This window comes from Equus quagga, chromosome 16, assembly GCF_021613505.1.
Source record: "Equus quagga isolate Etosha38 chromosome 16, UCLA_HA_Equagga_1.0, whole genome shotgun sequence".
Lineage (NCBI taxonomy): Eukaryota > Metazoa > Chordata > Mammalia > Perissodactyla > Equidae > Equus > Equus quagga.
In genome coordinates this window covers 4,132,917-4,148,094 of record NC_060282.1, presented here as the reverse complement: position 1 = coordinate 4,148,094, position 15,178 = coordinate 4,132,917, and the positions used below count along the sequence as shown (strand labels likewise).

At 46.1% G+C, this 15,178-nt stretch overlaps 1 protein-coding gene across 5 annotated transcripts in view; it reads right to left on the bottom strand.

Annotated features, from left to right (window-relative positions):
* Window positions 1-15,178, bottom strand: part of TRAPPC9 (trafficking protein particle complex subunit 9) — a 622,060-nt gene that overhangs the window by 478,331 nt on the left and 128,551 nt on the right. For all 5 annotated transcript variants that reach the window (XM_046642579.1, XM_046642581.1, XM_046642580.1 and 2 more), the window contains 2 exons: window positions 9,160-9,305; window positions 1,197-1,282 (listed from right to left, as the gene is read on the bottom strand). In XM_046642579.1, the coding sequence (XP_046498535.1) occupies window positions 1,197-1,282; window positions 9,160-9,305 (232 nt within the window). The remainder of the gene's footprint in view (window positions 1-1,196; window positions 1,283-9,159; window positions 9,306-15,178) is intronic.

The following is a 15,178-nucleotide window of genomic DNA, read 5'->3' as shown; positions in this document are numbered from 1 at the left end:
GGCTTGGCCAAGAGCCAGATCCTAAGGCCGGCATGTTCTTGTACGACAGGAGGAAGAGGCAAAGGCTCATCCCTGTAGGTTCACTCTCTGAATGACCTCAGGACTGTAAGCTTAATATTCAGAGAGTTTCTAAGAACTCAAACAGATTTTAGAGAACTATACCTCACGCTGGAGGCCTAAACATCATCTACAATAACCACCAGTCTGCCTGACGAACCCCGACTCCTCCTTGTATTCTCAGCTGAGTGTCCTCTCTCCCAGGAAACCTTCCCTGACTCTCCACGCGGGACCTGCAGCACCTCGAGCCCTTCCGCCACAGCACTGACCACCGTCAGGGCAGGGACCAGGTCCCCCCGTGCCTCGCACATGGCCTGACACGTGGCCTGGGCACTCAGCAAGATATCTGCATGAAGAGCCTGCCTCTTACCCTGAACATGAGTCGTAAAACTCTAAAGGAAAACACCAACTATCTCAACATCACTGCACGTCACTGAAAACGTCACTGAACGTCACTGAACGTCACTGAAAAGTTACAATTAGCACTGCACAATAATACGCATGGAGAAGACTTGAGGAATGGAATCCACACGGTGGGCGGGTGGCTCTCGAAACATTAGAACTAGCTTGGAGAGCCAGTATAAATCTCCTTCCCACTCATGATGGAATCAGGTGAGCAGTTGGAACAGACAACACTACAAAGGGAACCTTTAACGCCCCACACAAAACACAGAAATAGCACATTGGATTTCAAACCCGAGAGAAATCTCACAGCGGTAGTGCAGTAATTTATTACCCGCTCTCCCCTGAGGCCTTGATCATCTTATCATCTTATCTTATAGCAATAAAGTAATGTTGATATTGCATAGCAGGCATAACAGAGACTTCGTAACCTGTGCTAATCTCATGTAAATTTCAACATGATTATTTTAAGCCTTATATCCAATCAGCTAAGCTCAGTGTGCTCAAATCAGAGGTGTCTTTGTTCATTGTTCAAACATTTATTGAGTAGCATGCACTAAAGCCACAGGAATGACAAGATGTAGTCTTCACTCACAAACAGCTTATAATCTTTGGCAAAACAAATAAAAAAAACAAACATATATCACAGGATGTGAGCCTCAAATATTAAGTTAAAAACATTTTAATGGTAAGTTGGTATTTAGCCCAAAAGTGGTCAAATGATTGGTGATACATACCATGTTTTCAACGCGGAGTTCAAATGGCATTGGGTTATATACCATCAGCTGAACTTCACACACATCTCCTTGAACCCACTGGAAATCTAGAAATACACACAGACAAAAGAATCCATGTGTTAGCCGGTATTTTGCATGTTTCACACGGTTTCAGATTATTCCTCTGGCAATTTATTTTTCCACTGAAGCAGTGGGCATTATGACCATCTTGAGATAAACAATTCAAACTTAGTTTTTACCGCTGCTTTCTCTGAAACAACACAAGTCATCACTGCCACTTGGACGCTCTGTGACTGATGTTTCTCGCCTTCTCCAGCAGGCTGAATTCACACCAGCATGCCAAATGCAGCCTCGCAAAACTGAAATCCATCCAGACAGCACTGTTCTGGGTGTAGAGCCACAAGTCACACAGAACCTCACTGGCCCAGAGGCTGGTACTTAGGAAGATGGCACTGCGGTCAACTTTAAGTGGCACAGAGCTTGATTCCCCCATCCAGTCACTAAGACTGTAAAAGATGGCGGCTTCTCCTCCCTGACCACTCCCAGGCCAGCTGCAGCTCAACACCTATGGAAGGAAGAATTCTGAGATGACCCCCTAGACTCCCTGCCCTGGTGTAGATGCCCTGTGTAATCCTCTCCTCCTGAGTGTGAATATGATGATTAGGTGATGTTATATAACAAAAGTTAGGGGGTTTCACAGATGTGATTAAGGTCTCCAATCAATTGACTTTGAGTTAATCAAAAGGAAGATTATCCTGGGTGGGCCTGATCTAATCAGATGAGCCCTTAAAAAGGACCATACCCTTCCTAATGATTCACAGAAGGAGAGGGCCTGTGGAGGTGGCCACATGGCAAGGACCCAGGAGTGGCCTCTAGGAGGTGAGAGTGTTCTTGGCTGACAGCTGGCAAGAGAAGAGGGGCATCAGTTATACAACCACAAGGAAATGAATGAGTAACAACCTGAGGGAGCTAGGACACAGATCTTCCCCAGTCGAGCCTCCAGATAAGGACACGGCCCCAGCTGACACCTGGATTTCAGCCTGTGAAACCCTAAGGAGAGGACCCAGCTAACACGTGCTAGACTCCTGACCCACAGAAACAGTGAGAAAACAACCACGTTGTTTTAAGCCACTAAGTTTGTGGTAATTTGTTACAAAGCAAAAGAAAACTAATACAGTACCTATCCCCACTTCCATTGCCCTCTCCTCCCTTGAAGAGACTCGATTAGGCAAATCAGAAGGAACTTCAGAATCAATTAACATGTGTTGGGGATAAGGCACTTTCAAGCAGGTTATCTCCTTACTCTTCAGAATTACCTCGTGAGATAGGCATTATCATCCCCATTGTGATGAGGCAGGTACTCAAGGTCCAAACAGGTCAATAAATGTGCCTAGGAATCACAGAGCTAGTAAGTGACACAACAGGGATTCAAGCCTAGGCCTTTGAACTCAAAGAGGCATCTAGAACAGACACTGGTGGGTAAAAAAGCTTTTTCTAGAGTAGATACTAAGATTACTGATTAGAATTCTTAAGCTTTCACAGAGCTTCCCAAGAGAGACCGCTTTTTCCAAAAACTCTGCACCAGGCACCCTGCACAGAGACTAAAATCAGCTCCACCAAACCTGTTCTCCTCTCACTCTGCTGCTCTACCCACTGCTGGCTCCAGAAACCCAGGTCCCCTCCCTCCTTCATCCCTCCTCTCCTGACCCTGGCCGCCAAGGCCTTCAGGCTGTGCAAACCTTCCAGAGGAGGTTCACAGCAGGCACTCTCCAGAGCACACTGCTCACACGCCTGCCCTTCAGCGGCATCACTGAGCCCAGCACTGACTAGGTGGTTAGCACGCCGGCCCCCTCCTCATGGCGATGAAATCATCAATTGTTCTAACACCTTGCTATGCCTGTTTGTTTTCTCTGTCATAATCAAAAAGTCATCATTAGAAAAATCATTTTCCTGCCATTCTGAAAGGAGTCACTTATACTGTCATGGTCCTAGCCTACTAAAGGTAAGGCTAAGATAAATCACTGATTACATGAATAGGTATTTTGTCTGAAAGGAGGAGATCATCTCCTTTCCAAGCCTTAGCGTGTCAAAGTACACGGAAGAGCCCCTTCCTCAATACTTCGTCCCCAAAAAGGTGGGCAGGAGTAGCAGTTGACGGCTATGAAACACCCACTCTGTATCAGGCCCTCCCTACTCTGTGTCGCACACACCCACGCAGACTGTTATCCGTGGACTAAGAGCATCTTCTGGTTGCTTTTGTTGACAAGCTCGTCTCTTTCTACATCACTGGATGGACCCATCTGGCAGGAAGCACTCCTGATTTCTCGCTGCATCCCAGCACGGGAACAGTGCATGCAACTGCCACTCAGAGCCTTACCTGAACGGCTGCCAGGTAGTTTAGAAACAGTGTCTCACTTGGCCCTCAGAAGAACCTCCGAGTTGGCTTCGCTTGTCTCATTCTGTAGACGGCACAACTGCAGCCCAGGGAGGTGAAACCACGTGTCCGAGGTGGTGCAGTGGGAAATGCCAGCTGCAGCGCCAGGCTGCAGCCCAAGTCCACTAACAGCCACAGCCTGTCCAGGCCACCACGCTGCCTCTGGGGCAGCTGTCGCCCTCAGCAGTAAGTCTGGCCACACCGCAATGTCCTACCACAAATTACGTAAAACCCTTCACCCACTGCACTCAAGCTCAGGACATGTGCTGCAATCACCTTCGTGCAGAGTTTTACCTGGACGTTGGTGATGTCAGCAACATGCAGATGGAAAGACCAGGAAATGGCGCCAAGGTGGAGTGGAAAACAGTATCAAAAACTGCCCTCAGGGGTTTCTGCTCTAATACTCTACACCCTCTGCTGTGATGACAACTCCCCCAGTTACACACAAAGATTCACTTATAGAGACTGCAATTTTAGGTTAAAGATATGTGATTCTTCAAACCTCTAGGCAGGTACCCGCTGATGAGTATATTGCCAAAAAGATATTAGAAGCCACAGAATATAAATTACATTTTCCTACCCATGGGTATTCAACATATAACATGCATTTGGGATAAAGCTTCTATTGTATCTCAGAAAAAAATCTTGCAACACCCACTGAACTTATCCTCAGCCCAGATGAGCAGGTGCTTCTCACTGTGACGAGGAGCCATATCATAGAGGAAAAAGCCCCTGGGCTTTGAGCCATAAAACCTGGGCTGGAGCCTGAATTCTGCCTCTTACTAGCTCTCTGAGCTGAGGCAGGTAATTTATATTTGCTCAATCTTAATTTTCTCATCTGTAAATTAGGAATATCAGGCTACAGCATCATGCAATTATGAAAATCACTGGATAATGTTTGTTTAAGCCCTCTGCAACAAATCTCACCTATTATTTTCATAAAAAGAAGCCTGAACAATTTCTTAAGATTGAAGAGGAAAAAATTAAAGGGAGGGCTGACTTCACGGGGGGCAAGTCTGCAGCCACAGAGCCCTAGGCTCAGAGAGCCCCATGTTTGGTTTAACGCTGTGCTGTCACTGTCTCAAATTCTTAATCACTCTTTATCAAGGGGCCCCACATTTTCACTTTGCACTGGGCCCGACAGATTATGTAGCCGGTCCTGAGAAGGAATCTCCTACCTCTAGTCGCCTTAGATTACCTCTGGAAGTTTCTCTAAACAAAATGGGTGAAACTTTCCTAGAACATTCTTTGGGGAGACAGCTTATTGCCAACCCTAACAAGACCCCAAAGGAGCAGCCAGAGACTCCTAGAAGGTCCAAGAGAGAAGAACCTCATCAATTCTGTGATGACTAATCCAGGACCACCCAGGGAAAGAGGAGCCAGAAAGTGACTTGCCCACCACGAAGAGCCAGTGAGTCACTGGGCTAAAACAGGACCCAAGTCTTCCACCTCCAGAAAGATCCAAGGAGGTGTTCCCACGGGAAGACAGATACTGCACACCAGAGGTGGTCCGGGAAGCCCCTGGCCCTCCCTGGTCAACCACGATGTCCACCCAACTCCCTAGCTTCCAGAGCTCTCAAGCATGTTCTCTAGAGCAGAGAAGCAGTGGGGTGGGGTAGGGGAGGAGTATGAGGTTGAGGCTGTCTTTCAAAATCAATAGACTAAAACTAGAAAGTCAAAGACTCAAATTCACACTACAAATGCCTTCTTGATTGGGCCTTTCTCCCTATAACAACCAGGAAACAGTTGCAGTTAATCAGTCATTCTTTTTTGAAGAAGAAGATAAAGATTAGCCCTGAGCTAACATCTGTGGCCAATCCTCCTCTTTTGCTAAGGAAGAATGGCCCTGAGCTAACATCCGTGCCCATCTTTCTCTATTTTATATGTGGGACTGCCACGGCACGGCTTGATAAGCAGTGTGTAGGGCCGTGCCTGGGATTCAGGCTGCCAAAGCAGAGTGCGCAAACCTAATGCCAGGCCAGCCCCCATTCATTCATTTTGGTGAACATTTACTGTTCATTACTGGCACCTTATTAGGTGACAGCCTTTGCTGGACAATGGAGACAGAGCTGCTGCTGCTGCTGCTGTGATCACTAACGCAGGCAAGGCTGCATCATCCTGTACCACCACTGTCACCGCCACGGAGGCTACCTCTGCCTTCCTGCACAATCACCCCCATGCAAGAGCTGCCTGATAGACCCTAACGAATCCAGCAGCCGGGGAGCAGGGGAAAGGTCATCTGCAGGCTGTTAGCCTGAGCAGCACAGTAAGAAGGGCAGGTAAGAGTCGGAGGACCAAGAGGTAGTATCTTGGTAAACATCTGTGTGTACCCCTTACAATGCCTGACATATAATAGGGGAATCGATGCCTACATGATGGATGCAAGAATAAACAAGCAAAATCATTTCCCAGGATGCAAATGGAAACCATTCAATGTCAGAGAAAACTCAAAATCTTGTCATCTTAAATATATTTATTAAAAATATTTAGTCAGGAAAGGCACAGGCTTCCATGCCATAGAAAAGAATATTTTTCTCCATTTCAACCCACTTTTATTTCTTTAATAGCACTAATTAAAACTAGGCATTATTTTACTTATTTGTCCACTTGCCTATACTTAACTACTTCTTGTAGTTACTACTTACTACTTCCCTTCAATTTCTACCTACACCCCATAACAGCAGTGACCACGACTGCCTTGTTCACCATCAGAACCACAGGACCAGAGCTGACACATGCCTGACACCCAGGAGAAACTCGAGGGGAGTTTACTGACGAATGAGGGAATGAACCAATGAACCAATGAAGGAGTGACCAATGAAGATACATGCACACATACGTACATGCACACACACGCAGGTAGAGATTGCAGTGTGCTAGATACTTAGGGCTCATGTGTTCAGAATGTTATAATTTACAATCAGATGCCGGTTTTCAAGGGCATATTTCTTCCTTATTTTCTCTTTTTCTTTTTTTTTGAGGAAGATGAGCTAACATCTGCTGCCAATCCCTTCTTTTTGCTGAGGAAGACTGGCCCTGAGCTAACATCCGTGCTCATCTTCCTCTACTTTATATGTGGGATGCCTACCACAGCATGGCTTTCCAAGCAATGCCATGTCCGCACCCGGGATCCGAACCGGAGAACACGGGGCTGATAAAGTGGAACGTGCGAACCTAACTGCTGCACCACCGGGCCGGCCCCTATTTTCTTCTCATTTTAAACAATGAACAACCAGAGCCTCTGAGCCCCTCCTTGGGAAGCTCACCCTACTCCTCAGGGACAATACTGCTTTCTGGGCCCCCAGGAGGCCTTTCAAAGTCTGAGGTGTCCAGTTCATCCAGCACTTCTTGTCTGTCCAAGCTCAGTAGGTAAGTCACGGGTACTGCCAGTGACAAGTCCGCAGTTTCAGAGAACTCTGATCTACAGCTTGTCTCGTAGTCAACTCTTCATGTGCTTGTGTCCTGCCTGCCTGCACTGACCCGGAAAATGTGCTGAGGGCAGGGACTGTGCGTTATCATGAATTTGGGCCCACGCCACGAGAGTGTGACATTAGAGAAAGCGGGAGGGCACTGGTAGGAGCTGTACACTAGGTCTGAAAAGACGTGAGTTCAAGTTTTCGCTTGGCCACTAAACCAGCTGAGTACTTTGGGAAGTCATCTCTCTGAGTTAGCTTCTTCATCTGTAAAAGGCAGAAAAAAATTACTTCCTCCAAAAACACTGGGAAAACTAAATGAACTAAAATATGATAGCTTCTTATAAAACACAATTTGAATAAAAGAAATGATTACCATTACAGAAAAGCACAAGGTCTTTTTAATGCTCCTCCCCAAGTTATGCCCTGTCTTAGGAAACACTTCATTTTTAAGGTGTTCACATAACTTAATATTGTGCATAAGGTTTATTATGCAATTCTAGTGCTGGTATTAATATAAGAAATCTTCCTGAGATTATGTGAGGTGCCTAATGTTTATATTGTTCCTTTGGCCTTGAATTCTATACAGAGACGAACGTATATGTAAGTGTTGTGAAGAGAAACCCAGGCAGTGAAGGCAGAGTGACGGGAGGAGCAGCCTCTTAGGTGCGGGGGTCAGAGAGGGCCTCTCTGAGGATGGCCTGGTTGAGTGAGCCAATGACGGCACAAGGGATGAGCTCCAGGCAGAGGGCAGAGCAAGCACAATGCCCGGAGACTGGAATGAGAACGCTATGTTCAAAGCACAGAAAGGAGCCATGCAGCTGGATCCGAGGAGCAGGAGTGAGAAAGGCAGAAGGTGAAAACGAAAAGGCAGACGGAGTGCGGGTGGGACTGTGAGGCAGAGCCAGCTCAGGGAGAGCCTATGGTCCATGCTTTGGGGTGTGGGTGGTATTCTAAGGCAATGTCCCATGTCCTGGGAAGAAGGGCCTCATGGAGTCAGGATGCCTTTTTCCTACATTGAGGGTATAGCAATGAAGAGTGGAAATAAAGAAAACAGAAGGAGAAGAAAGCACTGAATTCCAACAGCAGAGAGCAAAAGCATCGCAGGTCTTCTGGTGAAACTCCTTAGAGGGAAGTGGCAATCACCAACCAGGGCTGGGACTCTCAATCCTTTAGCTTTGTCACCGTGGCACATCAGCTCGTGGCTGGCAGGGAAGGACACAAAGGGACAGCAGTAGTGGCACACATGAGCCCATGGGGTCTGCTATTAGGAAGGAAATGAGCAGGCCAGGTGCTGGCAAGTAACCAGGGAGTTCTGCACAAAGAAAAGCACATAGAGATTCTCAAAACTGACAGTGTTCCTGCCCAATCTATGCCGCAACAGAATCCCATCTTTCCTCGCTGAGTCATCGGGCATCTCAGAACTGGCTATCCTTAGCTCTGATACAAAACGAGGGGTGCAGTGTTCAAAGGCGAAAATAGTATAATGTCCTTATCCCCCAGTCCATCCTGAACATAAGTCAACCTTTAATCTTTGATGATTCAGAAGTCACTTCAGGCCTTGGAAAACCACTCTGATCTCCACTTAGCACTCTTCTGTAGTTTGTATAAGTCTCAAACAACAGAGGTCTTCTGGTTTCTAGAACTTACACAAAAAATCACCTTTTATGAAATAGATTCTTAAAAATCAGATCCATGGGCAACTGCCTGACAAAGGCAGCAAACTGAATAAATTTACATGAGAGCATCACACGCATGCATACTGTGTGTGCATATGAGAGTGTGCATACACATGCATACTGTGTGTGAACATGAGTATGTGCATGCATGCATACCGTGTGCACATGAGAGGGTGCACATGCATGCATACTGAGTGTGCACATCAGCGTATGTACATGCATGCATACTGTGTGTGCATGCATGCATTATGTGTGTGTGCATGAGAGTGTGTGCACACATACTGTGTGTGCACAGGACAGTATGTGCATACATTCATACTTGTGTGTGCACATGCGTGAATGGACTGGACTGGAAGCCTAATATTTTAAAAATCTAGAAAAGCCATTGGAAGTCAAGTGGCAGAGTACAGCTAGAAAGCCAGGATAAATGGTCCTACCTATTTTCTTGTTCCGCTCTTCTCCACGGTTGTGTGCAATAATTGGTGAGTAGATGAATGGGCTCTTGGTCGACACGTTCTGATTCAGCAAGCTTTTTATTTTCTGTGGCCGGAGGCTGGCAGGAAGGTTCAACAGTTTCACACGCCTATTGTTTCAAATGGAACAAAAATACTTCAACCGCCTTGTTAGCTTGGTTTCAGCATAAATACCAAATATCACGTTAGAAAAACAGTAAATCTAACAGCAGATAAACTGAGGGAAGAGAAAGCACTCAAACTCAGCAAGACAATGCAGAAGAACGGTGCAGGCGATCACTCAGGACCACTCTGGGAGATAAGAACAACTCCATGGGGCCAGGCGGCAGCCATGCCCCTCTGCCAGCTCCAGCTCTGGCTGTTTTAGGGTCAGAAGGGCCAGACTGAAAACTGAACTGTGCTACTTGCCAGCTATATGCCTGTGAACACATGCCCTGCCTTCTCTAAACTTAGGTTCCTTGTCTATGAAATGCAGACAAGGCCCCTCCTTCACAAAACTGTTGTGAGAATTCAACTACACGCTCCTGGTACTGTGTCTACTGCTCAGCAAAGAAAGGCTGGTTCTCTTCTCTCGCTGCCTCTCTCCTTCCTGATGGGCAGGCCCATGGCAAACAGAAGTGCAGCCTTGATCTGTAATATCCAAGGGTTCCATGTGCAAGGGTTAATAGTGGCGTCTGCTTTATTTAAGTGAATGACTTATTCTCCATCAGCATAGTCTGTATCTTAAATTGCTTTCCCAGCTGTGGATGTCTGCTAATCAATACTCATGCTCAGATCAATTAGCTAGCATTTATTGAAGATTTAACAATCTATGGAGCCTGAGGACATTCAGGCCCCATGCTAACCACTTCATATGTATTATCTCAATTAAACATCACAAGCACCTTCCTAGACTGGGTACTATTACTACTGTCTCCACATTATCAATGAGGAAATTGACACAAGAGAGATTAAAATATTGCCCAAATCCCATGGCTGGAAATTGGTGACAGCAGGAGACACTGTGCTCTTAAACCACAGCACCTGTCACCTCCCTTGTGCCCAACTAGGCAAGATGGGGGTTAGGATCTGGAATATTCTCTGGCCAGAGACTGAAAGGACAAGGGGTGGAGGCAGGGGGAAGATTGGAAGGTTTGGCAGTGACACTTACTGCTCCTGCCACATCTACTGCTCCTCCTCTCCCCACCCCCAGCCTTCCTGCAGGAAGATACGGCCAGCGGGTTGTCAGAGGAAGCAACACACGTACCTCTGAGATAAAGCACTTTAAAGCAGTGTGCCAGCCTCCAGCTCTCCCTTCCACCATGTGGCAATCATGGCCAGATATCGAGAAGGTGGAGCAGAAGCTGGATGCAGCCTGGATTACTGAGTAACCTCAGGGAGGTCAGCTGCCCTGGAGAACTGCCCAACTTGCATTGACTTTGTGTGAATGAGACACAAACCTTTGTTGCAGTAATCCACAAAATCACCTCCTTTCTCAACTGGAGGGAATCTCAGACACATAGTGCCAGCCTATCCTGTGCACGAGCATCCCTACAGCACTCAACAAACAGGCACTGACAACGTCCCAGCCCTGAGGGTCAGGATCACACGCATGATTCCCATCTATTTCCCACAGTAACCAAGGAAGCAGACAGAGCTTACAATCCAAAATTCTTCAGACCAAGGATTACATCTTACACACGTTCTCTGACTCCCTTGTCTGCACATATCCCAGTATGCTTTCATCACACAAGATCAGAGTCACTTAATTTTTTATCTGTTTCAGTTCAGCTGTGAGCTTTCTGAGGACGGGGCACCCAGGGCCTTATTTGTCTCTAGTCCGGTGCTTAGAGCAACACATTAATGCGCAGCTCTCAGTAAACGTTGAATGAATGAACTCCCGAAGGTTGAATTTCAAACTCAGCTTCTAAATCTTTCAAAACTATAGACTCAAGGCCAAGCAGTTCATTACTAACACTTACAAATCCCAGGCCCTTGTGAACGATCAAAAAGCACCTGCTGCACTGCGCTGGACCACGATGAGCCAACCTACAAGCTGGCCGCGACACCACACTTGATGTGCATCTTATGTCCACACACGTCCAACCAAAAGGGACTCGCCTGCAGTGGGTTCTCAGTGGGCTCCTGAGAAGCACCCTTCAGCAGTGCGCAGATGCTGACTGTAGTCTGAAGGACCCACCAGCTGTACAACTTGCACAGATTACTTCATCTCCCTGGACCTCAATTTTTTCACTTAGGAAAAATAATAGGTATCTGAAAATGTTGTGGGGAAAGAGAACACTTCGCTTCCCTAGTTCCATGTTTCCACGGGGAGGGATGTCCTTAGAGGAACAGTCCTGACCTCACTCTGTCCGTCCCTCACTCCTCCTGAGGGAGGTGGTAAATTTGGAAGGAGAACCAGGGGTGCACTGCTCAGGCCCTCCTCCTGGGGCCTGCCTGCTGCAGAGAGCACATCTGTCCTGCTCTCTGCATGGAGCGAAAGGGGCCTGCCCCTATGAAAGAGCGTACAGTTGCCCAGCTTTGCTAGAGACTGGGGTAACACATGGCCAACCTGAGCCATGCCGTTTGCTGTTTTTCCATCTGCCTGAGACAGATGTTTCTTTCTATTGATTCCACACTCAGGCAGCAGAGGAGTGGTCTGAAGCGGATACCTTCAAACTGTAGCAGGTTACTCTGAGGACTAAGTGAGTTAACATGTAAAGTCCTTATAATAGTGCCTGACCACAGCAGGTGTGCAAAAGCCCTTCTCTTCCCCTCCTTGAAACAATACTTGTTTATAAACACAGAAAGCCAAGTCCCTGGTGCACAGATCCCACTACTGGACTGGAGTAAAGAAACTAGGTTCTGGTCCCAATCGTGCTGTGAGCATGCTGCTGAACCGTGGAACAGGGCACAGTTTACTTGAGCCTTAGAGTTCACTCGTTTGTAAAATGATTCCGGGTTTCTTTGGAACACAAATAGCTTTCTACTCCACATCACAGTCACCACCTAAAAGTGAGACGTCATCTGTGATTCTACAGGAATCATCAATGCAAGCACAGAAATTCCGGGTCACATAAAAGGTTCTTGAAATATGCAAAGGATGTCTGAGGGCATGGTCAGCCAGAAAAGTAACCCAACAAGCAGTCGCAACACTCATTCATAACTCAAAATTTAACATCGAATGTCTCTTTATAAAACGCACCCTACAGAAAAACAATTGTTCATGGCATCTGACCGAAAGGAAACATAATGCATTTAGCATGAAGCGCTGCAGAACCAACAGTATTACATTTAGTCTACGATGCTGCCAACAGCAAAGCAGAATTCCAGGGATAAAGCATCCAAGACAAGGATTATATTTAGAGATTCCGTTTGGAAACTGTTGACATTTCAAAAACCTGACTTTCCTCAGCATTCTGTGCCTAATTGGGACCATGCAAAGCAACAGTGGGACACTAATTAGGAAAGCGACATAAAACAAATTGGTTGAGAGGAATGACACAAGAAAAAACAAGGCACATTTTCTTCCTTGGTCTTTAGTCCCTCAACCGTATATATGGTAGGAACTTATCTAAGAACCTACTGGATATTGCTGAACAGACAGGCAACAACTGAAACTGGCCCCCCTGCCCCACATTCAGAACCATGTGGAGGCCACCCACCCCTCGAAGCCCAGGCATGACTGAGACAGCTGGAAAGGGCACAGCATGCCAGCCAGGTTTACGATGCGCCACCACTGCACTCTTGCTCCTGAATGCCGCTATACATTTATTATATTCAAAAAGCTCTAGTTTCAGAAATCCATAGGGAGGTTATGGGCTTGGCGATTATACCAAGTGTGACAGAAGATTCTAGACAATGCCATGAACTTTGTGATATCACAGAAGAAGACACATCCCGATTGGTCTCTGGGAGGCCAACTTTGCCCTGTTTCATAAACCAAGAGAAACTGCCCTGAATGTTGTAGCACTAAGTCACTTTTTGAATAAATGCCTATAATCCTTCCTCAAACAGTATAGTTAACTTACAAGTTTAAGTTTTAAAAGGACCAAAGCGGGCCGGCCCCGTGACCAAGTGGTTAAGTTCGTGCACTCTGCTTTGGTAGCCCAGGGTTTCACTGGTTCAGATCCTGGGTGCAGACATGGCACCACTCATTAAGCCATGCTGAGGCAGCACCCCACATGCCACAACTAGAAGGACCCACAACTAAAAATATACAACTATGTATCAGGGGGCTTTGGGGAGAAAAAGGAAAAACAAAATCTTTAAAAAGAAAAAAAAGCACCAAAGCCACTCAAAGCAACACAAAGCACATTCTGATCCTTGTCAATATAACACCCTCATTAACTGCAGAGCCCTTTGCCAGCCTGAAGGAGCTCCATGTCAGTTCATCAAAAGACAGTCAGCCAACACCCGCCCCAGCCCCAAATTAGAGACTCGCTGGTTCACTGTAAATGGAATCTAAACTCGACTCCAATGTCTTCTTTGATAATTCACAACTTGTAGTGTATGAATAATCTACATGACTAGTATTGGGTTTTGTGCATATTATCATTTTTGTGGGGAATTCTGTAGGGAATAAGGTTTCTATTGTTCTAATTGAACTTTCCTCTGCTTTAACTCTGGGTGGTAGTAACGGGATATGGGTTTGGCAGCCTCCTGCAAATGGCCTCATGCTTGACCATTACTGAAGCCCCAGCATTTACCATTGGGTCAAGGCACTCAATAAATATGTGATTAACTGGATTTTAGAATGGAATTAAAACAAGGATGTACTTTGGCCCCTTTTTTTTTTTATTAACTTGCATCATGATTACTTGAAACCATTTTTGGGTCAGCCCAGTTCATGCTCCCATGCTACACAGAACAGGTAAATATTTCCCTATAAACTGATGAAATGGTTCCATTGTCAAAAACTAGGAAAGTCCTCAACAGAAAAAAAAAAATGGCTCCAATCATCTCTTCCAAAACCAAAATCATAATTATGAGGCACCACCAACATTAAATTAGCTATGTCTAACAATTCTATACAGCAAGCCTGATAATTCACTCACAGATGTGGTCATTTTTCAACCAACTTATTCTGTAACACTTATCAGGAGTTTTAGTCTTCAACTGTACATATTACTGACCTCATCCTATGGCTACCGGGGTTGACTTGCAACGCCTCACTTGACATTTTTTTAATTAAACTGATAAAGTCCATGTTCCCAGGCATAGGTCCTTGAAACATTTGGTTAATACATTAAAATGATCCCAGACTTGTTTGCTAAGGAAAAACACTGAGCCAGTTCATAAGGACTGCATCAGCCCTCTCCAGAGAGAGATGAGGAACACTGATTGTGTAAGAGGGCGACAATCCCACATGCGGTGCGAACATTTAACCATCCCACACAAATTCACTGAACACCTGCCGTGCTCCAGGCACTGACTGAATACCAAGAATACAGGTCTACCACCCTCAACCAGCATCACAGAACACCTACCATCTTTTTTTCTTGCCTGAAAATATAATTTTGAGTTCTCTGCTGCCTAATTCTTGCCAAAAGCTTACTTATGAGAAATCACATTCATGAAGGAATGCTTGATGTATAAGCAGTCCATCCATTACTCTATTATTCTAAGTTGTATGGCTGGAACAAGCCAGACTATGAGAGTGCTTGTCTCAGTCAGCTGGCCTGCTATCACAGAATACCAGAGACCGGGCAGCTTAAACAACAAACTTTTATTTCCCACAGTTCTGAAGGCTGTAAGTCCAAGATCAGGCTGCCAGCATGGTTGGGTTCTTGATAAGGGCCCTCCTCCTGGTTCACAGATGGCTGCCTTCTCACTGTATCCTCACATGGAGGAGAGAAAGAGTTCTGGTCCCTTCATCTCCTTAGAAGGGCACTAATCCCATCATGGGGGCCCCACCCTCCTGACCTCATCTAAGCCTAATGACCTCCCAAAGGCCCACCTCCAAATACCATCCCACTGGGGAAATTAGAGCTTCAGCATACGA